The sequence below is a fragment of the Ursus arctos genome, unplaced genomic scaffold, assembly GCF_023065955.2.
Source record: "Ursus arctos isolate Adak ecotype North America unplaced genomic scaffold, UrsArc2.0 scaffold_2, whole genome shotgun sequence".
NCBI lineage: Eukaryota > Metazoa > Chordata > Mammalia > Carnivora > Ursidae > Ursus > Ursus arctos.
In genome coordinates, this window is record NW_026622874.1 from 66,844,651 (window position 1) to 66,868,670 (window position 24,020).

Genomic DNA, 24,020 nt, shown 5'->3' on the forward strand with positions numbered 1-24,020 from the left:
CAAAGAGACAGGTGCGAGTTTCCAGTGTTTTATTTAACCCAACATGGGGACTGCGTGCTCGGTTCAACATGTCATCAACATGAACCGTGACACCCCCGCTTTCCCACACCAGGTCTTCCAAGCCCAGCCTTGTGCTCCCCAGTTTGCGTCAGGCCTGCGTGGACCCGTGCTCCCCACGTCTGATCACCCAGTTCCTCCCACCGAAGGCTGACCGGGGTCTCCCCAGGACAAGGCGACTGCTCCAAAGTCAGCCCCGGTCTGGGGACCACATCACACCCCTCGTGGCCCAGAGTGGCGTCCAGACCGAGACCAGCATATCCCACAGACGTACGCTGGCCACAACTGCCCCTTCACGTGAGTTTCTGGGCTTCCTGCCTCCATCGCCTCCCAGGACGGTCAAGGCATCCCCATCCAGGAAGCCCCCTACTCAGTGGCCCCGCAAACCCCCGACGGCTGGACCGTGGCCTGTGCTGGGCAGGAACCAGGGAGCCGGTGCTGGTCATCAGGGTACGATTCCTTTATTTCTCTTTTCCGGAGCCCCCCCAACTCGTCACCCTGCGTCCCCCAGACGGTTCCCGCCAGGAACGGACTGGCTTTTCATGGCCCCACTCCCTTGAAAGGGGCCCAAACCAAGGAGAACTGCCCCCACGCCCCCAGGCTGCCACAATGGCAACTGTGCAGGCTTGTCTCAGGAGCAGGCCAGGGAATCACCTCCAGAAAAGGTCCCCTGGGGCCCCGGGGACACAGGACACCGGCGGGGAGGACGACAGCGTCCTTGCTCCAGGCTCACTGGCCCATCCCAGAGCCCACCTGCCCCAGGACAGTACCAGAGCTGCCCAGAAGGTGGCCCTGGGCCAGCAGTCCTCAGAGGCCAGCGGGAGCCCCCCTGCTTAGGAATGCCAGTCTCTCAGTGCACACGGGCGACAGCTGTCAGTCTGGATATCAGGGTGACGGAAGTGTTCAGGCCCCCGATGGTTCTCAGCTCTCTCTGGCAAAGATCCCGGAGGACCACGTGGAAAGTCTGGGACACAGCTGGCTTCTTTCTAGAGCCCGCTGCCACGTCTGCTCCCCAGGGCCCTTGCCTCCAGGTCCAGGCCTGTCACCTCGAGGCCGCAGACGGGAGTCGAAGGGACAAGGCTACGGGCCTCTGGGGCAGCTGTGCACCCCCCAGGCCCCAGCAGGTGAAGCACAGACGGTGTGGTGCTCCTGGGCCGGCCCGCAGGGGAGTAGACAGCACGGGAGCAGCAGGGGGCCCCACCCGGGGGGGCCGGCTCGCTCGCTCTCGCACGCGCACGAACACACAGACACACACACACACGTCCCGAGGACTGGGGGACACTGGATCCACTGCTTCCCCGGGGAGCGAGGTGGGGGCCCCGGGGAGGGGCCAGGGCCTCACGTCTGGGCCAGGGAGAGCTCCTCCAGGCCCCCCTTCCCAAGCCGGTACCTGGCCAGGTCCTTCCTGGTCACCAGTCCAACCACCTGTGGGAACAGAGCTGGGTCAGGGGGGCAGGCAGCAGCCTCTTGCCACTGTGGAAACTCTGCTCCAGGCCCTGGGGGGTGGCACCGTCTGGGGGAGCCCTGGAATTGGGCACGGGGCCAGTCTGGGTCCCGAACCTTAAGTCCCCGACGGGCTGACAGCAAGTCCACCCACCCCCGTCCCCTATGAGCAGGGCGGGCAGGAGATCCCGGCCACTCGCCTGGTTGCAGTTGTCTACCACCACCAGATGCCGAAGGCCCAGGGCCCGGAACAGCTTGAACACCCGTGGGAGGGACGCGTCCTGCAAAGGGGGCAGGGCCTCCTCTGAGCTGCCGGCCGGACCCACCCGGGAAGGACCACCGAGCCTGGGTCTGCTGGCAGCCCCCCACCCCCGCACACCACCGTCCCTGGCGGCAGCCCGCGGCAGGCACCTGGGGCACGGTGTAGGGGGAGGGGTTCATGAACTCCGAGAGGTCCATGGTGCACTCGCGCTCGTCCTGCGACACATGGATGGACTGGATGGGCGGGAAGCGTGGGTAGGCGTCTCGGAAGTCCTTGAGCCTCAGCCGCCGCCGCACCAGGCCCATGCTGGAGCGCTCCACGAACACCTACGGGCGGTGTGCGTCAGACCCCGCGCCCACCGTCTCCCGCCCCACCCCCAGGCGCCTGGGAGCTACCTTGTGCTTCAGCAGGACGATCAGCTGGGAGCGCAGGATCAAGCCCTGAAGCCGCGCGGGCTGCGGACAGAGACCACCGTCTGCGGGGGCCTGAGACCGAGACCCTTCCCGCCCCAGGGGCACCCTGCCGCGACCCCAGACATCTGCCGTGGGCATACCCCGCTGTGTGCCCCCTCCACGCGTGGACCCCAACTCTGGGCCCTGGCCCTGCTGCAGGCAGTCCGCCTGCACGCGCTCATCACCGCCCAGAGTCCGGGGGCGGCAGCGGGACGTGACCCGGAGCCAGGACGAGACAGCAAGAGGCCGTGGTGAGACGCACGCCACCGCATCCGTCCAGACCGCTCCCGACACACATCAGCGCCCCGACTCCCTGGCCGATGGTGCAGCGTGGGATAGGAGCCTGAGACCCGCGGGCGCCGGCAGCCCTGACCAGCAGTCAGCACCCCTCCAAAACCGCCTCCCGGCCGTGTGACTCGGGTCTTCTGCAGCTGGTGGAGGTGAGCTCGATGTGCGTGCACAGTTTCCAATCCACACACCACGCCCGAGGCCATGCACATGTGTGGGACGGTCGGTCCACCGCGCCCGGGGCCCTGGGTACCTGGGTGTCGCCAGCGAACTCCACCACGGGGAACCCGTTGTGATTGGACGCCGTGTTGCTGAGTATGTCCACGATGACGCCCACCTTCTCCCTCCTCCGCAGGCAGGTGACCGGCGTGCTCATCACCTCCCTGGGGAAGAGCGTCTGCTGTGGCCTTGCCGTAACCAACCACGTGACAGACGCCCTCTCTTCCCACCAAAGTTGAAGCTCAATGGGCAGGAAGCCACCCGATGCAGGAAACCCAAGGACAAGGAGGCAGGCGGCCAGCCGCCCGGACATCCGGACACCGGCACGCCCTCCCAAACCTCCCGGGGGTGTCCGTTGTTCCGCTGGCCCCCCCGCAGGCCATACCTGGCAGTGAGCGAGTGAGAGGTGACGGGGGCCTCCCAGTGCAGGAAGGGCACACTCTGCAGCTGGATGTGCATGTCGTACAGGCCCTAAGGAGGAGCAGCGGGTGATGCTCAGAGAGTTAGAGGGCCCCTCCCGCCGCCTCTGCTGCAGACCTCCCAGCCCCAGTCTCAGGCTCCCGGCTGGGGGCGTGGTGGGGGGCACACAGAGCAGGGGGCAAAGAAGGCAGGCACGCCTCTTCCCACAAGCCGCACCTCGATGAAGATGTCCCCCACGATCTTGGCGGTCATCAGGACCAGCATGATGGGGAAGCCGTACGTCACGTTGCTGGTGGCCTCCATCATGATGACTGTTAGGCTGAGGGTCATCCTCACGATCCCACCTGCCCGAGGAGGTCGGGGGTAGGCTCCAGCCCCCGCGGGCCGCTCCACACGACCCCTCTCACCTCCCACTGCTCGTGCCGGCGCCCCCACCCATTTGTCCTGGTGGTCTAGCCCTGTAGGCTGAAGAGCGGGGACAGTGGCCCTGCATGCCACCATGGAGTGGACTCACGCCCCCTCCTGACCTTGGGATGCCCTCGTGGCGGCCAGGACTCACCCAGCTGGGCAGCTGCTCCCATGAGGGCATATTTGCCAGGGTCCGCCCAGATCTGCGGGGATAATGGAGGACGTGTCAGAGGAGTGGCAGCCCCCTACGCAAGCCCACTGGGATACGTGACCGCCTGGGGCCCCTGGCCCAGCAATGCCAGCACTAGAAGAAAACCCCAAAATTCGCACACACATGCACCCTGGTGTGTGGGAGCACCTAGAACGGAAGTGTGGAAACACCCCGGGTGTGCCCCGCTTGGGAGGCTCCGGAGGACGTGTGCCAGCCGCACACACCGCACAGACGGCAAGAAGTCCATGGGCCAAGGTGGGAGGAGGGACAGATGCACGCAGGGGAGGATGGCGGCGCCCCGTGTGTGCAGGGAGAGAACCCAGCACGGACAAGAACCGTCGACACGGTGCTCGGCAAGAGAGAAGCCACACAGGCCACGCTGCAAGCAACTCCGCTCCGGAAATGCCCCAGACAGGCACATCCGCAGAGACAGAGGGCGGGTGAGCGGCTGCGGGGGCTGGGGCACAGCAGTGACCCAGCGGGCACAGATTTCCTAGGGAGAGGAGAGCGCTGTGTGCGACAACAGACACACGACCCAGGTGATTCTCGCATACAAAGAACCCCTCAACTGCACGCTTCCACGGCGAGACGTCTGATGGTACGTGAATCCCCTCTCAATTAAAAAAGAAAAATCCAGAGCCACAGCTGGAAGAAACCCGACACAGGCACAGCCAGAACCGGAAAAGGGAGCAGGTGGGAGGACAGGGCACCTTCCTTGGCTCCTCTCATGGTTTCAGAAATCTTAATTTAAAGACTCAAATAGGAAAGGAAATACAAAAAAGGGAAGCCTACCCCCCAGAGGCCGGGCACACGCGCCCCGGGCACGCACTCTAGTAACACTTAGCACCTCTCCCTATGCGCGTCTCTGTCCAACACGTCTGCAGATGGCCGTGCTGATCGCGTGCTCGGTCCAACACCGGCAGCCAGACGAGCTTGAGGCCACGCCGAAGGCCAGGGGCTCTGACGCACCTGCCCCTCTGCCCTGGGAGAAGCCCACGGAGAAGCCCATACTCACCGCGGCCCCCGTAAGGTAGGACAGGGAAATGCCGAAAAGCCGGCCCCAGGCAGCCCCGATGAGCAGGGACGGGATGAAGACACCGGCGGACACCGTCAGCCCGTAGGTCCAGCAGGCCAGGAAGAAGTAGACCAGGGTGAAGAGGCCAAGCGTCATGGGATTGTAGGAGCCTAGGGAAGAGGGGGCTGGGCCAGGGCCTGCCAGGTGGATTCACCCAGAACACGGTCGTTCCGCCCCAGCTGCCAACCAGTCCGGAGGTTGGTGTCCGCCCAACGGCCCAGCTCGGTGCCCTGTACCAAGGGCTCGGCCTCACCCTGGATTTAAACGTCCTGCTAGATTGTGTGAACCCATCGCACGTGCACAGAGACATAAAGGCTAGAAAAGTTCTCAGCGACCTTGCTCGTGACAAGGAGCAATTAGAGATGGCCTAAAGGATCCCGAACTGAAAAGGGAAAGTGATGTCGCAGAACCACCACACGGGGCCTTCCACGGACACACAGAGTAGGCGCTCTCGTGGGCCTGTGTGCCGTGGGTGGAGGCGAGGCCGCTGCCCAGATCAGCGCCCATGGAAGGCGTGCTCTGAAAAGCAGTGGTCTGCATTCACAATCTGTTTTTTTTTTTTTTAAGATTTTATTTATTTATTCGACAGAGATAGAGACAGCCAGGGAGAGAGGGAACACAAGCAGGGGAAGTGGGAGAAGAAGAAGCAGGCTCCTAGTGGAGGAGCCTGATGTGGGGCTCGATCCCATAACGCCGGGATCACGCCCTGAGCGTGAAGGCAGACGCTTAACCACTGTGCCACCCAGGCGCCCCTCACAATCTGTTTTTTTAAATTAAAAATGTCTGTGGCTGGGGGCACCTGGCGGGCTCAGTCGGAGGAGCGTGCGACTCTTGACCTCGGGGTCATGACTCTGAGCAGCACGGTGGGGGTGGAGAGCACTTAAAAAGGAAACATGCGTGGCCTGTGTCACCAGGCTGGAGAGTGCCCCATGCAAGCAGCTCCCAGGAGGAAAATACCATGGGACACAGGAATGTTGTCACGATGGAGAAAGCCCCAGCAGCTGCCCCCCAGGAGGGGAAGGGCCTGGCCCACCCCTGGGCCCCCAGCCCTTGTGCACAGTGTGCCCGCCTCCGCAGCAAGGATGGTGACCTCTGCCCTCGGGGCACAGCTGGCCAGAAGGGGACCCCCAGGCCCAGGGACTGCGGGTCAGTCTCAGAGTAGCCCGGAGGGATCAAGGCCCACGTGGGGACATGTGGCTGATGGCGCGGAGCTCAGGCACGTACCTGGGGGGTCATGGAAGAGGCTGACCACGCTCTTCTCCGGGGTGTTGAAGAAGGCGGCGGCCATGGAGTTGTACTCGCCATCTGCACAGAAGAGCTGCAAGGTTGGAAGAGAGAACGGGCCGGTGGGGCAGACTGGTCCCGGCCTGCACGGCGCCAGGGGCCAACCACGTGATGGCTGGGGCAGGTCGTGGCCTCACGGGAGGGAGGACACAAGGACCCAGGCCTGGGAACGGCGAGGGCTTCAGAGGCAGGTCCAGCATGCGGGGGCCAGTCCACAGGACACGCGGTCACTGGGGCACGTGGGGACTCCGGGGCTCAACAGCGTGGCTCTGGAGCCCAGGACCCACCCATGACACCGGTGTTCCCCCACCCTGGCCACCAGGCATCTGCTCTGCCTCTGTGGCTGTGCCGGTTCTGGACATTTCGTATACAGAGTGTCGCACGACACAGAGGCCTTTGTGTCTGGCTTCTGTCCATGGTGTTTCTGAGGTCCATCCATGTGGCAGCGTGTCAGGGCTTTGGCTCCTTCCACGGCCAAATAAACCCACTTGTGGACAAACTGCGTTCTGCTGATCGGTTTGCCAGCTGGCGGGCACTTGGGCTGATCCCTGCGGGCTGTGGCCGTGCTGCAGTGAGCATGTCTGTGCGGGTGTTGGGGCTTCTCGAGTCCACACCCATGAGCCCCCATTTCCGAAGTCCAAGTGTGGCCCCCGGCAGAGTGCCGCTCTGGGAGGACGATCGGGGAAACCCCGTCCAGTGTAACGTCCACTCTGCTGATGCCCGGCAGGCCCGTGAAGCCCACCTGAGCCTGGAGTTCAGCTGTCGGCCACCCTCCGGCCCCGTCCTGCCTGATGGACCTGCCCACCGGGCCTGGGCCTCCTACCTGGAGGGGGTAGGACACGGAGCTCCCCTGCAGGGGCTGACAGTCTCGGGATGAGTAAATCAGCACGAAGGCGACCGTGGCCGTGACCGCAGCCACCAGCATGGCCTCAATCACCTGGAGGCAGGGCCGGTGGATGTACCTAGAGCAAACAGCAGGACGGACGGGACCTCAGGACGGCTGGACACCCACGCAGCTGCCACGGCACCTGGAGTCCGTGTCTCAGGAGAGCCCATCACAGGACACGACCGGGGGCGACACAGCGCACGCAATCACCAGGTCATCTGCTGGGCACTCGCCGACCGCGTTTTAAGTCCAGGCAAGAGAACGAGAAGGAAGAAGTGCTTCCTCAAGCCCAGGGCCCTCCCCGAAGGTTTCGAGAAACCCGAAAGCTCCGAGAGCTGCTCTTCTGACAGCAAGAGGGCCTCCGCAGGCCCAACTGTCCCCTGGCCCAGGGCCTCCCAAGCCTCCAGCCACGCCCAGCCTCATGTGGCCCCCCGCCCTACGAACCAACACCAAGGAGGCCCATCAGCACGTGGCCTTCCAGCACCCCCATGGGCACAGAGCCCACAACACACCCATTTTCAAAGGCCCCGGGTCCACAAAACGGAGGCTTCTCACCTGATTCGAAACATTGTCAGCCAGTAATTCAAGGCATTGAACACGGCCCCAAGAATACCACCTGTGACCAGGAGGGGGCAGCGTGTAAGGGACCCGGGAGAAAGGCCAGGAGGACAGGGTCTGTGTGCTCTATGTCAGCACAGCCTGGCAGACGGACAGGCAGGTTTCTCAAAGGCCCTGCCTTCCTTCCGCGGAAGAAGGTTTTCCAGACTAGAAAGCACCGTCCAGAGCTCATCTATTCCTTAGAGGAGCACGCCACCGAGGGCTTCTCCAGGGGTGGTAAAGCGCTGGTCTTCCAGCTGTGGGCTCCCTCCCGGGGGCGCGTGCACAGAGCGGGACGTGGGAGGACAGCTTACTGGGTGTGGGGACCACGGCCCCCTCCAGCCACTTCAAAGCTGGGCCAGGCCTGGGGTCTGGCAGGCCCTGACCCCGCCACACACTCTGACCCCACTGGAAGTCGCCAGCTGCCACCTGGGGGGGGGACAGGAAGCGTCCCTCCGTGGGACGGCCCTTACCCACCACGCCCATGGCGATGAAGATAGGAATCTCATGGATCGTGTACACCATCGTCTGCACAGAGGAGAGAACGAGCATCCTGTGAGGAGAACATCGCCAGCCCCCTCCACTCCGACACGAGCATGGACACGGCCCGTGGTCGGCCCGCACACGGGGCCTCCAGGACTCGCACGCACAACTGTGGAGGTCCTCAGGAGAGAAGTGTGGGTGTTCAAGCAGACTTTCACCCGCTCCTGGCCCGGGTCTTTGTCCACCTGAAGGTGGGGATGGCCTGAACTTTTGCCAAATGGCAGTCAGGGGGGCACAAGTGAGGGGAGCCCCGGGAACACATCTCGTGACCCCGAGCGACCTGAGGGCTCCGCTGTGTCCACATGTGTGCTGGCCCTAGAAGAAGGGTCTCAATGCACAGCACCCACATGCCCCGTGGAAGCGACTGTGTGAGCACCCTGGGCCCGCCGTCTCCGCACCCCATCTGACAGTCCGTAGACTGCCCAGATGCCCCCGAGAGCACCCAGCGGGTACCAAGCGTCCTCACCTGCATGGGTAGGTCAGGTGTGAGCTTTCCTAGGTCACCTCCCAGCCCCTGGCACTTACAACCAAGAGCTCAATCCTGCAGCTAAGAGTGACTGTTTCCCGAGTCCACGTTCTCAGGATGAACCTTAAGTATGTGGCCAAGGTCCAAGCCAGAGAAAGAATCAGAAAGAACGAGGGAGCATAGTGTATTACCTCTGTGTCAAATCTTCCAAAATTGATAAGCCCCGGGCTGGAGAGGTCCCATATGTTTCCATGGTAAATACTCAGGACGAAATTCAGGGTGAACGTGGAGATCATGGAAGCAAAGAACTGTGGGCAGAGGGGAGCACACGTACCGTCAGAACTACGGATGGGAGGCTGGGGGGCCGGGGGGCTGGGGGGCCCGGGGGGTGCTGGGAGGGGACCCTCCCCGCTGGTCACGCAGGAGGTGCTGGCCTCTCACGGCCGGCCAAGCGCGGTGCGGCCTTGTCTGCATGAGCGTCAAGGCCAAGCCAGTGATGGAGCCAAGGGACGAGGTGTGCGGTGGGGTCTGGGGGGCCCGAAGAGGACAACGGGGTGCAAACACGGCTCACGGCTGACAGGGGAGGCACACACGGCAGGACAGTGGGCAGCTCAGGTTGAGTGATGGGCAGAGCCGGCCGTAGCAGCCCCACAGGGGCGCAGCTCCCAGCGCAGCGGATTGGAGACCCCAGGGGAGGGCACCACAGTGCGGGCCGAGAGCCAGGTGCCTGCCCAGGCAACGGAGGCCAGGGGACAGCACGGCCTGAGCTCCGCAAGGGAGTGGCCCTCTGAAGGCACTTACTATTCTCCACGTCAGGAACTGGTTCCAGAAGGAGGCGCCCTCCTCCAAGCTGAACAGAACCCCACCTGGAATGGCAAGCAGCCCAGCCCTGACGTGCTCCCGGGACACACAGGGGAGCCAGTGGCCCCTGCAGCCTCACACCCCACAACCCAGGGGCACCAAGACTGGCAGAGGCGGCCACCGGGCCTGTCGGGGGCATGCGCCCACACCCTCACCCCACACCCAGTCTGCAAACATCAAGACCCCTCCTCCACATAGGAGGGACCACGGCTTCCCCCACGCGGGCTGCCCTCCTCACCCACGGGGGCTCCAAATGCAGCAGACACACCAGCCGCGGCTCCCGCCGAGACAAAGTCCCGCTTCTCCGTGTCCCTGCGGAAGTACTCGAAGATCTGCAACGGGAGCACATGGGGACATGTGGGGAGACGCAGAAGCTAGCCTCCCCAAGGGTGCTTCCCTCAGAGCGCGGCAAGGTTGGCGAGCGCCACGGAGACAGGGCCTGAGGGAGAGGGACAGGGGTCACGGAGGGGTTTCTGGACGGCCACCGACGTGGATTCACGAAGACCACAGAACAGACGCGGCAGCACACACCGAACGCGCCCTCACAGACCAACGGCCAAGAAAGGAGGCTTGTGACAATGACGACCCTTCACAGACTGCGTGAGGACCCATCCGACACCTCAAAACCCCGCAGAAGACCAGACAAATGCCAAACAAACGAGGCACTGAAAACACGATCTTGACGTAAAAACACAAGACTGTTTCATAAAAACCACGAACGTCTCTGAATTCCCACGTAAAGTCAGTGCAACACCCATCAGAATGCTGGTGGCTTTTGGGGGAAACGTGACAAATGGCTCTGAAACAGATCTTGAAAATGAAGTGTCTTCAATCTGCGCGTGAGCCGCTCCTGACCTCCCAGGCCCCACGTGCCTTCGGAACAACTGCAGGCGAGGCCGTGGTCCCCGCAGAGCTTCCTGGACATGCTAGGGTCGTCCGCGTCAGCAGGAGAGCGCTCACCTTGAAATCTCGCTTCAGTGACGTCGACCTCCCCTGGGAGATCCCGGCGGCGATCACAGAGCCCGAGTGAATCATCGGCCCCTCCTGGAAGCACAGGACGGCTGCCCTCAGAAAGCACGGCCCCAAGAGAACAAACTGGCCTCGGTCACAGGCAGCAAACAGGCTCAATTACCTTTCCCACTGCCAGCCCGCCCACCACGGACAGGATCACGCCGGACACTTTGATCACGAGGGTCTAGAACACAAAGGAAGGTACGTCGAGTCTCTAAAGGCCACACAGAGAATGTGTAGCAAAACCGTATCCGCAAAGCTATCCTGACTGCGCCCAGCTCCAAACCCACGAGACAAGGAAGGCGTGCGGGGGGGCCAGTGTATGGCGGGCATCCTCGGTGCTGGGATTCTGGCTGATTCTTTCCTGCCTTGGCAAACCTTCCAGTTTTCTAACCCGGTAAGTCGTGTGTCCCAGAGAGCCGAAAGCAGCAGCCCCCGCTCCTGTGGACACGATCCGGGTGTATCTGCCACCCCCGCGCCCACCAGGCTGGACCCTGTGGTGTGCGGCCAGGACCACCCTGCTCCCTCGGGCTGCCGCCACCGGTCCCGCAGCCCCGGTACACAGCTGCAGGCCCCGGGAGCACACCGCCCCAGAAGGGCGGAGAGAAGCCTCTGGCTTCTGGAAATGGCCTCGGAGGAACCACGCTCCTGACACTCCAATCTCTTCAGAACTGGGGCGTTTTCGAGAACGTTAAGCATGATGAGTATCGAGGAAAACTATGAACACAGGAAAAGACTCAGGGCGGGTGCACCCCCCACTCCAACAGAGCTGTTCTCACCTTGAGACCCTAACACCGCGCAGCCTGTGGTCACAGTGGACGCCTCATTCAAGCACATGTGTGTCATTTACAGCGCAAGAGAGAAAACTTTACCCCCTTCCAAAGAAAATTTACGTGAAATGCATACACACGCACGTGGGCAGCCCACAGAGCGAGTCTGGCCAAGTCCCAGAGGTGTCGGAGCCAAAGCGGCAGCTCCCAGCCCAGCGCCCCCTCCGGGCCTCACCTTGAGCCGGACCACATGGGGGATCTTCACCCCATTGAGGAAGCACTTGATCTGTGGGATCCCGCTGCCAGCGGCGACCGGCTGGAAGGAGAGAGAGGCGGGCACTGAGCCAGGCTGAGCAAGGGAGGTGCTACAGCCGCCAAGGGCCCAGGCGGACACGGCCACGTGGTGCCCAGGGCAGGGGACAGCTGCCCATGGAGGGGTTCCTGCTTCTCCCCATTCCAAAAGCAGTGATGATGGGGGTAGTGGGGAGCAGGCCATGGGAAGGGTCGGGAATGGAGCGGAAAGTAGGCCCAGTGTCCCCACGTGGGGGCGGGAGGGGCACCACACTGCACCACAGATGGAAGTTTCCGGATGCTACACCCAAGGGAGAAGCAAAGAAAGAGGCAGACTACAGGGAGAGAGGCTTCTGGGAGAAGTCCTGGAAAGAAGGCGTGGTTCCTTCCACCTGGACCAGCCTTGATGGTGAGGCCTGCACGTCCCGGGCACCCCCCGGGGTCCTCGCTGCGCAGGGCAGGAGTGGCACCACGGGAACCGGGCGCCTTCTGCTTTGACTGCCCATTAACACCTATGCCGGAGGCCCTGCCAGTGTAGCCCCGCCAGTGTAGCCCCGCGGACCTCGCCAGTAGGAGCTTCAGGGTTCCCACCCATAGGAGACCCTGCTGTGACCTCCTGGCGGCGGTACCTCCACAAAGGCGACGATCGCAGAGCCCACAAGCACGAACGCGGAGTTCAGCGTGGCCCACAGCAAAAGGGAGAAGGAGAGCCCGCCCCTCTCCGTGAACTTGTCAATATCTGGCGCTCATCAAGGACGACTGGCAGCTTCAGCCCTGGCCTGCCTGCTGCAGTCCTGCGGCCCGGCCTTCTGGGCCCAGAGTGCCCCCCGCCCTGGCACGAGATGCAACCACGCAGCCACACCTCTCCCACCTGGATGGCAAACACGCCCGGCTCGGAGGCCTCGCACCACCGGCCGGCTCAGGGCTGCACAGCCACTCCTGGGACCCGCGGGCTCCGCGGCGGAGCCCGTGCCCCCTTCTGTGCTGGGGACTACAGACAAAGGATACTGTCCTTGACGACCTTGTACTTTAGGCCGGCCACGTTCTCCACCACGATGTCGATGAAGCAGGCCACGAGGCCCGTGAGGATCCCAATCATCGCACAGATGACCCAGCGTTTCATCTCCACCGTCCGGAAGGCCTGTGGGGAGGGCAGCTGTCAGAAGTGGGCGCGGTGGGGAGGCCCCCACTCACAGGCCACTCCGGAGACGGCGCGACCAGCTCCTGGGGTTTTGCCAGCCGCCGCCACGAGCAACGGCATGCCACGTGCAGGACCCCGCGCCCGGGGAGGCAGCCTCTGGTCGACGTCTCAGAGGTCGTGGGCCTTCGCAACCACCCCACACTGTGGCTGACGACTCCGCGTGTCCTTCTCCATCACACCCCCCGACACACCCACTCCTGCCCCGTGTCCTGTATCGGCGTCTCTGGCTCCAGATTTAGAGGCTCGAGGACCACGGAGGGGGTGGGAGATGGCCGCGGCCAGAATGGGGAGCAGCGCCAGGGCAGCTGGGGGAGGCACGGTCTCGAGGACACGCCAGCCCAGACTTACTGTGTGGTTGATGCGCCTCTCCTCCTCCAGGAACAGCTGGTTCTCGCTGTTGTCGTAGTCCAAGCTCTGCAGGACAGCACCCACGACACGCGGCTGACCCGGGCTCACGGCAGGCCGGGGAGGGGGACAAGGGGCCCGGGGGCTGCTCGGGGTCAGGGTGCAGAGGGAGAAGGCGCACCTCATACTTGAGGGACAGGAGCTTCTCGTTGTGCGGGATCTCCTTGGGGAAGGGGTGAGGGGGGTCCATCTCCTGCAGAAGTCAGAGGCAGAGACACACACTTGACAAACAGCACGTTTAGGAGCAAATGCGAACGAGAAGCGGAGGGGGCACGTGTCCGTCTGTCCCACGAAGCCAGGAGTCTGGAAGTGCAGGCCCACGCCCCTCAGGAACCCAGACACAGCGTCCTGGACAAGATGCAAGCAGATGGGTCCCTCGGCACCATGGCCAGGTTAGGATCACCCCAGCGACATATCCGAAAATCGAGAGACCTCGTGTTTGTGGAACCATGGGAAATACGTCCCTGATCACGTCCCAGGTGCTGGCACCCAGCTCTGAAATCCCGCGGCCTCTCTGGAGGGTGTTTTCTGTGTGCTCGGAGACAGGTGGGGGCTGCCAGCCAGGAGACCAAGGCTCACTCAGAGAGCAGAACTCTCTGTTCCACACCCTGACCTGCAGCCTCTGCGGAGGGGGAGGGGCCACAGACCGAGCCCAACACCGACCACCGACTGTCTAATCCACCGCGCCTGTGGAACCGGCCTCCCTGAAAACCCGAAGTGAAGGGGTTCGGGAGCCTCCGGCTACACGGAGGTGCCGGGAGGGGGAGGGGGGCGCTCCGGGACAGGGGGCAGGGCCTGGCAGCTCCGTGCTCCTTCCCTGCCCCCACACCCCCCCACACCCCTCCTGTGGGTGTCTTTCATCTGCTGTTCCCGAGTCATATCCTTGATGATGAACCAGTCACCATAAGTAAGGTGTTTCCCTGAGTTCTGTGAGCCGTTCCAGCAAACCACGGTGCTCGAGAAGGGGGTCATGAGAACCCTGACTTACGGCTGCTGACAGCCTGGGCGTGTGAGTGCCATCTGGAGTGGGGGCGGTCTTGTGGGACCGGGCCCTCAGCCTTGGGGAGGTCTGCACCCATGCCGGGCAGATAGTGTCAGAACTGAGTTACAGTGTGGGACACTGCAGAGAACTGGAGAAGTGCTTGCTGAGGAAAACCCACACATTTGATGTTTGCAGTGTTGTGAGTAAAAACAGCTCAATACCATTTCCACAGAATAAAGGACAAAATCCTCAGGATCATCTCAACGGATTCAGGAAAAGGATCTAATAAAAATCCAACACTCCATGGCAAACATACGTCACAAAGTAAGAACAGAAAGGAACCCCCTCAATCTCATCAGGGCGTCTAGGAAAACCCCACGGTGAGCGTCCCACTCGATGGTGAGACGGAAGCTTCTCCCCTAAGATCAGGCACAAGACAAGGACGCCCCACACGGTCCTGGAGGTCCTACCAGGGCAAGCAGACAAGAAGAGAGAAAAGGCATCCAGAGCGGAAAGGAAGAAGTAAAACTCACTATTTGCAGAAGACACGACCTCGTATACACAAAATCCCCAAATACACTAAGAAGTTATTAAAATAATGCACTCAACACGACTGAAGGCTATGGGACTGGCATGCAAAAATCAAAGGCTCCTCTACATACCTGCAAGGAGCAGCCAGAAATGAAATTAAGAAAACTTAGGACAGCATCAAGAATAAAATGAAATTTATTCCTAAAATACACACAGCAGAAGAAGTGTAAGATGTGTGCGCTAAAAACCACCAAACACCGTTGAGAGGAACGGGAGATGTGAATAAATGGAAAGACCCTGTGGTTCCTGGGTCAGAAGACTAAGTGTGAAGCAGCAGCGAGCCCCAGACAGGCCCCGCGGGCGTCCTTGAAGAAACGGACATGCTGGTCCGAGAACCACATGGAAACGGAAGGGGTCTCGAGCAGCCAAAATGACCTTGAAAAAGGAGAACGGGCGCCTGGGTGGCTCCGTCAGTGAAGCATCTGCCTTCGGCTCAAGTCATGATCTCAGGGTCCTGGGATCGAGCCCCGCATCGGGCTCCCTGCTCAGCGGGAAGCCTGCTTCTCCCTCTGCTGCTCCCCTGCTCCTGCTCTCTCTCAAAATAAATGAATAAATAACATCTTTAAAAAAGAAAAAGGAGAACAAACCTGGAGGACTCTCACTTCCTAGTTTCAAAACTCACCACAAAAGCTCTAGTCCTCCAGACGGCGTGGCCCCAGCACAAGGACAGATGTGGGGATGGGTGGAAGGCAAGCAGAGCCCTGAGAGAAACCCTACGTTTGCAGCCAACTGCTTTTGTGACACAGTGCCAAGACCACTCGTTAGGAAAGAGTGGTTTCCTGAGAAAGGGCCTGGGAAACTGGATGGCCACACACAAATGAGGCTGTACCCTTATCTTCCGCCAGACACAAATGAGTAAAAAATGGATCAAAGGTCTAAAATTACAGAGCTCTCAGAAGAAAATGCAGAAAATCTTTCTGACCTTGGACTAGGCAGTGGATTCTTAGATATAACACTGAAAAAGAACGGTCAGCTGGACTTCATCAAAATTAACAGCTTTTGCGGGGACTCCTGGGGGCTCCATCAGCTGAGCGTCCGACTCGATTTCGGCTCAGGTCATGATCTCTGGGTCGTGGGATCGAGCCCCGTGTTGGGCTCTGCACTGGGTGTGGAACCTGCTTAAGATTCCCTCGCGCTCTGCCCCTCCCCCACCTCCCCACGCTCTAAAATAAATAAATACATAAATAAAAGGTTTTGTACTTCCAAGGAACCTGTCAGAAAGTGAGAAGACCATCCAAAGAGTGGAAGAAACTTTTCGCAAATTTTGTACCTGATGAGCAATGTGCATCTGATATAAAAAGAATTCTTACAACCCAATGATAAAAACACAAACAACCCAATTAAAGTGGCACAGGATCTGCACAGACATTTCTGCAAAGAAGACATACACATGGCCACCAGCACAGGAAAGATCAACTGGCCGTCACCGGGCATGAGAGGGTCGCAGGTCAGAACCACAAAACCCTGAGGAGGAAGTCACGTGCAAGGCTGGAGAGCAGGGCGGGCTCAGCAAACATGCCCCAGCAGCTGCCAGACAGCCTGGCACAGGGCAGGAGAACATCATGCTGTCCCAGGTCCCAGACTCCAGAGATCCCTGTCCCCAGAGCCACCACCAGCCCACTCGGGGCCCGTCTCCCCCACACGGTGCCTACTCCCCTGGCCTTGCTTCCTGCACGTTTCCAGGACAGGTCGGTGCTCCCTGCTGGCATGCACTGGCCCCATCTCCACTCATGTGGCTCAGCCTCAGGGGACTCAGACACTCGGAGCCGACCTCCCTGGTCACCCAGCCTCTGGGGGCCCCATCGTCTTTTCATCATGTTGTCCCCGAGCTCTGCACGGACTGTCCGCACCTGTCCTCTCGCTCTGCACGGCCCTGCTTGCCGTCCGCCACCTTCTCGCTCAGCATTTACCGTCGGCGCTCTGCTCGGAGGCGCCTCTGCAGGAGCCGCCCCGCCCTTCCTGGGGAAGGGTAGGCGCTGAGAGCCGAAAGGACGGGAAAGGGTCTACTACTCACCGGGTCGAGCAGCTCATCGTCCAGTTCCACGTTGCTCATCTGTCCAATCCGGAAAAATGCTGAGCGTGGCGACTAGAAGCACAAGAGAAATCACAGGGTGCTCAGTCACAGGTCGTGGCCGGTGCTGGACCCCAGAGAAGTCCAGGCTCTGCGCGAGTCCAGGCCTTCTTTACCCCAGAGGCCCTGCCCCCTCTTGGCCTAAGGCACAGATGAGACTGCAGACACCCGATTGCCCCAGGGGCCAAGGGCTGCAAGGCACCCATGACACCGTCCTTCAGGCTCCCCCACCCCCCCACTTCCTGTGTCCCCTCATCATGAGACTGAGGGGCTCTGGCAGGCGGGGAGCTGCGCCCAGCCTCCAGGCAGGCCCTCCAGACACACGGCTACACCCCCGTCAGCCACAGAGGACAGGCAAGCAGGCACGTGACTGCCCTCACGCGCAGCGCACGGCTACGGCGAGGCCTAGGAGGCAGAACACGGGCGCCCGCCACGTTTGCATTTCAGAGAAACACGTTTCAGGGTAAGTATGTCCCAGACGCTGTGTGGAAACAGGACTCGTGGTTTCTCGGAAGTGCAGGTGTAGCTGGGCGCCCTGCCGTTTATCCAGCGGCCCTGCACGCGGTGAAAACCTGCCGCAGGGACGTGAACAAATTATATAATCGTCCCCCTTCTCCACAGCTTCAGGCGCGTGCAGTCAGCAGGAAGCAGATGACCGTCCTCCTGCCGTGGTCAGAAGGGCAGCAGTCCCCTCGTGCTGCATCACAAGGGGCCGCTCTCCTCACTTCAAGCCATCACGGGGGCATTTACCGCCTCACACCCCCACAGGAGCCCTGAGTGCAGCACTTTTATGTCAATCTATTGTTACAACTGTTCTAGTTTGCTACTAGTTATCGCCCTAACCTGTCCCCATGCTTACTCTACAAACTCGGCCAGAGCCAGGCGCCTGCAGCAAACACAGTCCGGGCACGCTCAGGCGCCCCGGCCAGCTCCGCACACGCTCGCCCCACAACGGGGGGCTTCCGAGCAGCGTGTTCCCGGGAGGCTCAGCGTGCTCCCTCCTCTCCACAGGCGCGCACTGAGCCCAGCACGGGGCTCGCGGAGAGAAACACACACTGACAACGCCCCCAAACTGCTGAATACAATGAGACAGGCAGGCTGAGGCTCCCTAGCTCCCAGCCTCGGGCAGGAGGGCTAGCCCCGCTGGCCACCGTGCCGGCCCAGCAAGGAGTCCCAGTTCTCAAGCCAACTGCACCCAAGAGGGGCCCGGACCTGGCTGCAGCCTCTGCTCCACAGACAGGACACACATGAGCAGGAGGGGTTCTGGGCCACCACCCGGCCACAGCAACACCAAATGCACGTCCCTGGGGATGTGTCCGTACACACAGACCGGCCAGGCAGATGGGGTGCAAAGATGGACAAACCCGGCTGAACAAGGCCAGGTGGCGCTGAAAGCGTGAGAAGCAGAGGAGAACGCAATCTGCCCTCCGACCTGGCAGATGGAGCCACAGAGAAAGTCCGTCTGGCCAGTTCTATCTCACCCAACAGTGATCAGGAAAGAACCTTGGTTACACCGGGCAGTCATCCCTCCACAACAAGGGGGCTCAGAGTCAGGGCCATCACACATCTCCTCGGGAATCTGCAGTTTCCAAGAGCTGGGCTGCAGCCTCGGGAGGTGTGACAAAAACGGTCCTGTCACGGGGGCCTGGGGGGCTCAGTTGGTGAAGCATCTGGCTGCGGCTCAGGTCATGATCCCGGGGTCCTGCTCAGCAGGGAGCCTGGTTCTCTCTCTGCCCCTGCTCGTGCTCGCTCTGTCTCAAATAAATAAAATCTTAAAAAAAGAAAGAAAGAAAGAAAGAAAGAAAGAAAGAAAGAAAGAAAGAAAGAAAGGTCCAGTTGGCACAGACTCACTAGCTCAGGTGACACAGGTCCTCGGCGCCCGACCAGAGGACGCCAGCTGGGCAGGGCGGCCTGCACCCCAAGAGAGCATGCCTGGACTGGGAAGTGGCGGCCCCTCCCTTCCCTCGCTTCTCTTTTCTGGGCTTTAATTGCATCTTCCAGGAAACATCCCTCGGAGTTCAGTGATTTACTTGATGCTGTGTCTGTTTCTTTCTTTTGAACAAAGGTTAGATTCCATCCCGACTCCTCAAACTACCGACACCCACGAGAGCCTAGATGAAATCTCTGGGGCGTGATGCTCAGTGAAAGCAGCCAATCCTGGAGATGACACATGGAGCAGCCGGGCTGACCTGCACTCAAAACGTCGGGCCGAAGGAATGAGAACAGATCGGGGTGCGGGAGGGGTGCCCACAGAGGCAGGACGAGAGAGCTCCATGCTGAGGTGTGTACTTTGCATGCTGACTGTGGTGGCACGGACACAGACACGGGACTTAAGGGCAGAGAAGCACACAGGTGCCCGTGTCGATGTCCCGGTGTCAGCTCGGTGCTATTGTTCTGTGGGACAGAAGCCATGGAGGTACCTGGGGTAAGGCTCACGGGCCCTCTCTGTGAGGCTTTGTCAACTTCCTGTAAACCCACACTTATTTGTAAACATTTAAAAAATGTACACGTAAAGGGGATGGCCACATCACACTGAGAAACTTCTGTGCGTCACGGGAGACAACAGAGCGAAAGGCAGCCTGTACGACGGACAGCGTATCACAAATCGCACGTCCGAAAAGAGTTAACATCCACAACACGTCAAGAACTCCTACAAGACAACGGCAAAAGCAGCACGGTTTAAAAAAGTGGGCAGAGGACCTGAAGGCACGTCTCCAACAGCGACACACGCAGGGCCAACGAGCACGTGAAAACATGCTCAACACCACCGCCGAACCACAGAGCAGCGTGTGCCGGGGAGGATGTGGGAAGCTGGCGCCCCGCACGCTGGGGTGGGGGTGCACGACGGTGCAGCGGCTGTGGAAAGCAGTGTGGTGCTTCCTTGGAAAATTAAACACAGGATGACCACGTGACCCAGCAATCTGACCCCTGGTGTGTCCTGAAAAGAGCTGGAAGCAGGAACCCATGAGACGCTTGCACACTGTGCCCCCAGCAGCATGAGTCACACCAGCCGAGGGGTGGAAGCACCCCCAGTGTCCCTTGACAGATGAATGGCTAAACTACTGCCACACAAGGCAACACAAGGTCGCCTGATCTTCAAAAGGAAGGAAATTCTGCAACCCACTCCAACATGGACGAGCCTTAGAGCGTTCTGCTAACAGAAAGCAGCCGGTCACAAAAAGACAAACACCATATGATCCCACTCACAGCACAGGAGGAGGCTTCTAGAACAGTCAGGTTTATGGAGACAGAAAGCAGAAGGGTGGGCACGAGGGGCTGGGGAGGGGCTGGGGCTCAGTGTTTCATGGGGACAGTTTCAGTTGTGCAAGACGGACCGGTTCCCTGGGTGGGTGGCAGGGCGGTTACACAACGATGTGAATGCCTCTCATCCCGCTGAACTGTATGTTTGAAGCTGGTCAAGGTGGTAAATTTTGTTATAGGTTTTCACTCACAGTCAAACCAAGTGTAAAAACAATGCAAAGACCGTTTGCTGTCCTGTTGGGGTGTTGTGTATTCCAGCAGCCATGGAGGACAGAGGGCTCCAGCAGCCAGAAACTTCAGGCCAAGCAGGCAGATGCCCGTAAACAAGGTAAGTGCAAGGTCAGGTGGACGAGGAGGCCTGCGGGCTGAACCCCAATGAGGAGAAGGCCTGAGCTGCGCAGCGGGGGGCTCCCGGGACCCTCTGTGTGGGCCTGGGCCCAGTCCTGTCCCTCCGCTCTCGAGTCTACGCCCCTGCTGCAGGCGGGACTGACCGTGCACAGGTGAGACTGACGGCAGGAGAGACGCAGGTGTGGGGAACCCTCGGGGAGGGCACTGCAGCAGCCAGCCTGAAGCCTACAAAGTGAGGCTGTGGGTGCGCAGACAGAGTGGGGGGAGGACGGGTCAAAGACGCGGAGGCAGAGGGGAGGCAGAGGAACTTCCAGGAGGAGCTGAGCCCTAAGAGGCACCTAGGAGAAAGGTGCAGTGCTCACCTACCGTAGAGCAGAACTCAAAGGGCCGGTGAGGACGAGAGATGGCCCGCCGCTGAGCACCCCTGCCCCTCCCCCGGCACTCTCAGGCTGCGGTCTGTGGCTCCAGTCGTCAGGGCAGGACACAGAGGTAACCCAGTTCCCAGAGAAGCAAGATCCCTAGAACTGAGTCTAAACACTAACCTGAGAGTCCTACCCCCGCCCCCAGCCCCAAGGTGTCCCAGGTGGAGCTTCCCAAAGCCGAGGTCCCTGGAAATGTCCTGCATTTACAAACACTGCAAATACCCCCCCTCCACCTCTGGAGCATCTGTTTCTGCCTCAGAGTTCCCTGTGTGAGTTCTCGAAATGCTCTGCTTCCCACTGCCCACACACATGACCATGACTTGCTGGCTGACCTCACCCTCTCCTTGTCCCGGCAGAAGGGCAGGGACTCGCTGGTAACTCACCATCACCCCACACTCCCGCACGATGGGCCCAGGGGCCTGACGCAGGGAACCGTAACCCACAGGTGGCTCTGAACAGCCTGCTCCCGGGCAGATGGAGGCTGAGCTCGGACCAGTCATCAGCCCCCCCTGCCCAGGATAGCAGGCCGCACCTGCTCCTTGCGGGGCACTGAGCAGCCCGGCAGGACGGCCACATGGCACACGCTGCCCAGGGCAGCTACTTCGGGAGCTTGGCAGGCTCTGCTCGTGCCCACACCACCACCATCCACCTATGGACACCACACAACAAACCCCAAAGCACTGGGAGTTGGCCAAGACGAGCTCCCACGTCTGATTCACTAGAACGTTCCTGTAGGGCGGTTGTTGGTCTGGGCTGTCATTTTAGTTCAAATGGACTGACAGCAGCTTACAGGTCACCGTTGGCTGCAGAGTTAGGGTGCCCCCCCCCCCCGGAGCCTAATGCTGAACTTCGCCTGTGGGCCCAGGGCAGACCTTCCCCACCAGAAAGCCAGCATCACGGAATCCTGTCAGCTGCCAGCGGAGTCGCCCCATGAACGACAACCCAAAGACAGACACTTTCATGCTGCCGTTTCCGATACTAATCCACTGAGAGTGGCTACCGTCCACCAGCTGGGACAGGCCCTGCTCAGGGCAGCACACACATTCATCTTTCTGCAGGGGAGGACTCTGAGGCAAAAGAGGCCACGGGGCTTGTCTCCTGGGGTGCGGAGCGGTCTCCCCCTTGCCACCGGTCCGCACAAAGCAAGCTCCAATCCCTTAGGACTGAAATCTCCAGCTTCCCGCAGGACTCTCCCTGAGATAAAGCCAAATTCAAAGCCAGCAGCTGTCCCCTACAAGTCTGACCCGCCTGTCTCCCACTCCCATCTACCTTCCAAATTCACAGGGGATCCCTAACACACACTTCAGCCTTTCCCGCCTATCGGCCCGCCTGAGGGTCTTGCACTCCTCAAGACTGAACCCAAATGGGACCTCTCCTGCCCTTGGGGCCCCTCACACAGTCTTCACAGAGCACCAGGCATATTTCTCCATGAGCCTGCAACCAGCTGGAAGGAAGCTGCTTCTGCACCTGTGTTCCAGGCAAACTACATGCAGCTGGGCACACAGTAGGTGCATAATAATTCTTAATTGTTTAAGAAAAATGATCAGGTGTTACTAAACACAAACATATTTTGCAAACTTTTTTTAACGGAATTATTTTTTTAAGAGTTGAAAAGGCTCTTCTTAAAGCCAACTCCTGTGTCTACTTGCAAAGATAAGTAGGAAATGCACATTCAGTCCTGAGATAAACCCAAATTCCACTTCAACGTTTCCAGTCTCTTTACCTGTAAAGCCAGTTTCACAATTCCATTTTGTCAACCCCAGGTTACTGTCTTTCAAAGGGAAAAAATAATGTTCCAACAAGAAAATAACAAAGCACCCTCAAGGCCCCTCTCCAAATTAGCCATTTCAGATCACTTCTCACGTAGACACAGTGAGCATTTCAGCATAAGATTTCACTCAAAGAACAGACCTGCACCTTCACTCTCTGATGCATGTCCAAGGGACTGGGGGAACTTGGAGATAAGCCCGACAGAAACACCCTGCCGCTTGGGTCGTTCCTAATTTCTAAAGACCGCTCTAACGTTAAAGGACAGATACAGACTAAGAAAAGAACGATACCAAAAATAGAATAAGACCGACGAATAAAAACAGCTCATTAACTCAAAATGAACACAACACGCATACATGCGTTCAAAGACGCAAACCGCATCGCTACGTGAACACACTACAACCACTCGGACTTGTTGCTTAGAGCGTCTGTCTGCACGCTCTAATTCCGTTTAATTGGTAAGGAAGACTGGGTGCAAACACTTGTCATGCCTACGATCGCCCTGCACTGATCCCCGCAGAGAAGGGTGGCCCACACGGCAAGAGAAAACTCGGCAGCCGGAAGTTCGTGCAGGCTCAGAACACAGTGTCACGGTGAGCTCGGCCTGCTCCTCGAACCCCACCAGTCACCCGGCCCAGAGCTTCCTCCCAAGACTCCAGAACCCCAGGGCCCAGGTTCCGAGGCCAGCGCTGCCATTTGCCAAAGACGACCCCGGGCACGTTCCCACACCCGTCCGGGGCTCGAGTTCCTCCTCTTCACCGAGGGGGACGATCGGAGCACCGATGCGCCGGTCAGCAGCGGCCGGGCACAGGGCCACCGGCGACGGAGCGACCTCCGCCCGCCAGAGCCGCTGACCCCCAGGTGGGACCGGCGGGGAAGGCCCGGCTTACGCCAGCCACGGCGACGCCGGCTCCCGGCGGCGGGGAGACTGAGGCGCGGGCCCGGGGCTCTCCCGGTGGACGGGCCTCACCTGGCGGGCGGCCGCCGGCCCGGCCCCGTTCAGCAGCGGCGTGCTCTCGCCGGCCGGCGCCCCGGGCCGCGCCGTCCTCCGCAGCAGCGGCGCCGCCTCGTCGTCGTCCACGTCGCGGCCGGACCACGACACCTTCTTGGACACGTTGGCCATGGCCACCGGCGGACCGACCGGCCCGGGAAGCTCTGCTGCCCGGTGTTTGTTCTCGTGACCCGCGCCGCGGCCACGTGACCCGCGAGGACAGCCCACGTGACGCACGACGGCGGCCGCGCAGGGTCGTGCGCGCGGGGCCCTTCTGGGAGTTGTAGTCCTGCGCCCGGCGCCTTCTGGGGCGGAGGGGGCTCCGTGGCCGCTCGGGTGACCAGAAGGGACCCGGTCCCAGAGAACGGATCGCGGCAGGAACGGAGAGGGGAGCCGGGGTCCGCGCGGACGGGACAGGAGGAAGCGGGAGGAGG

General features: G+C 60.7%; 1 protein-coding gene across 1 annotated transcript; it reads right to left on the reverse strand.

Annotated features, from left to right (window-relative positions):
* Positions 1-12: 12 nt before the first annotated feature.
* CLCN7 (chloride voltage-gated channel 7) lies at positions 13-23,779 on the reverse strand. Its single transcript, XM_026484946.4, has 25 exons — positions 23,566-23,779; positions 16,738-16,809; positions 13,272-13,343; positions 13,094-13,159; positions 12,553-12,685; positions 12,174-12,283; positions 11,489-11,569; positions 10,605-10,667; positions 10,433-10,516; positions 9,711-9,804; positions 9,413-9,477; positions 8,803-8,919; positions 8,076-8,130; positions 7,561-7,621; positions 6,943-7,081; positions 6,060-6,153; positions 4,776-4,945; positions 3,701-3,752; positions 3,358-3,485; positions 3,107-3,192; positions 2,756-2,885; positions 2,158-2,217; positions 1,912-2,088; positions 1,701-1,781; positions 13-1,482 (listed from the first exon to the last, which is right to left on the reverse strand). Exons 1-25 carry the CDS (start codon positions 23,716-23,718, stop codon positions 1,396-1,398), a joined length of 2,430 nt encoding a protein of 809 aa, XP_026340731.1. The 5' UTR covers positions 23,719-23,779; the 3' UTR covers positions 13-1,395.
* Positions 23,780-24,020: the final 241 nt, after the last annotated feature.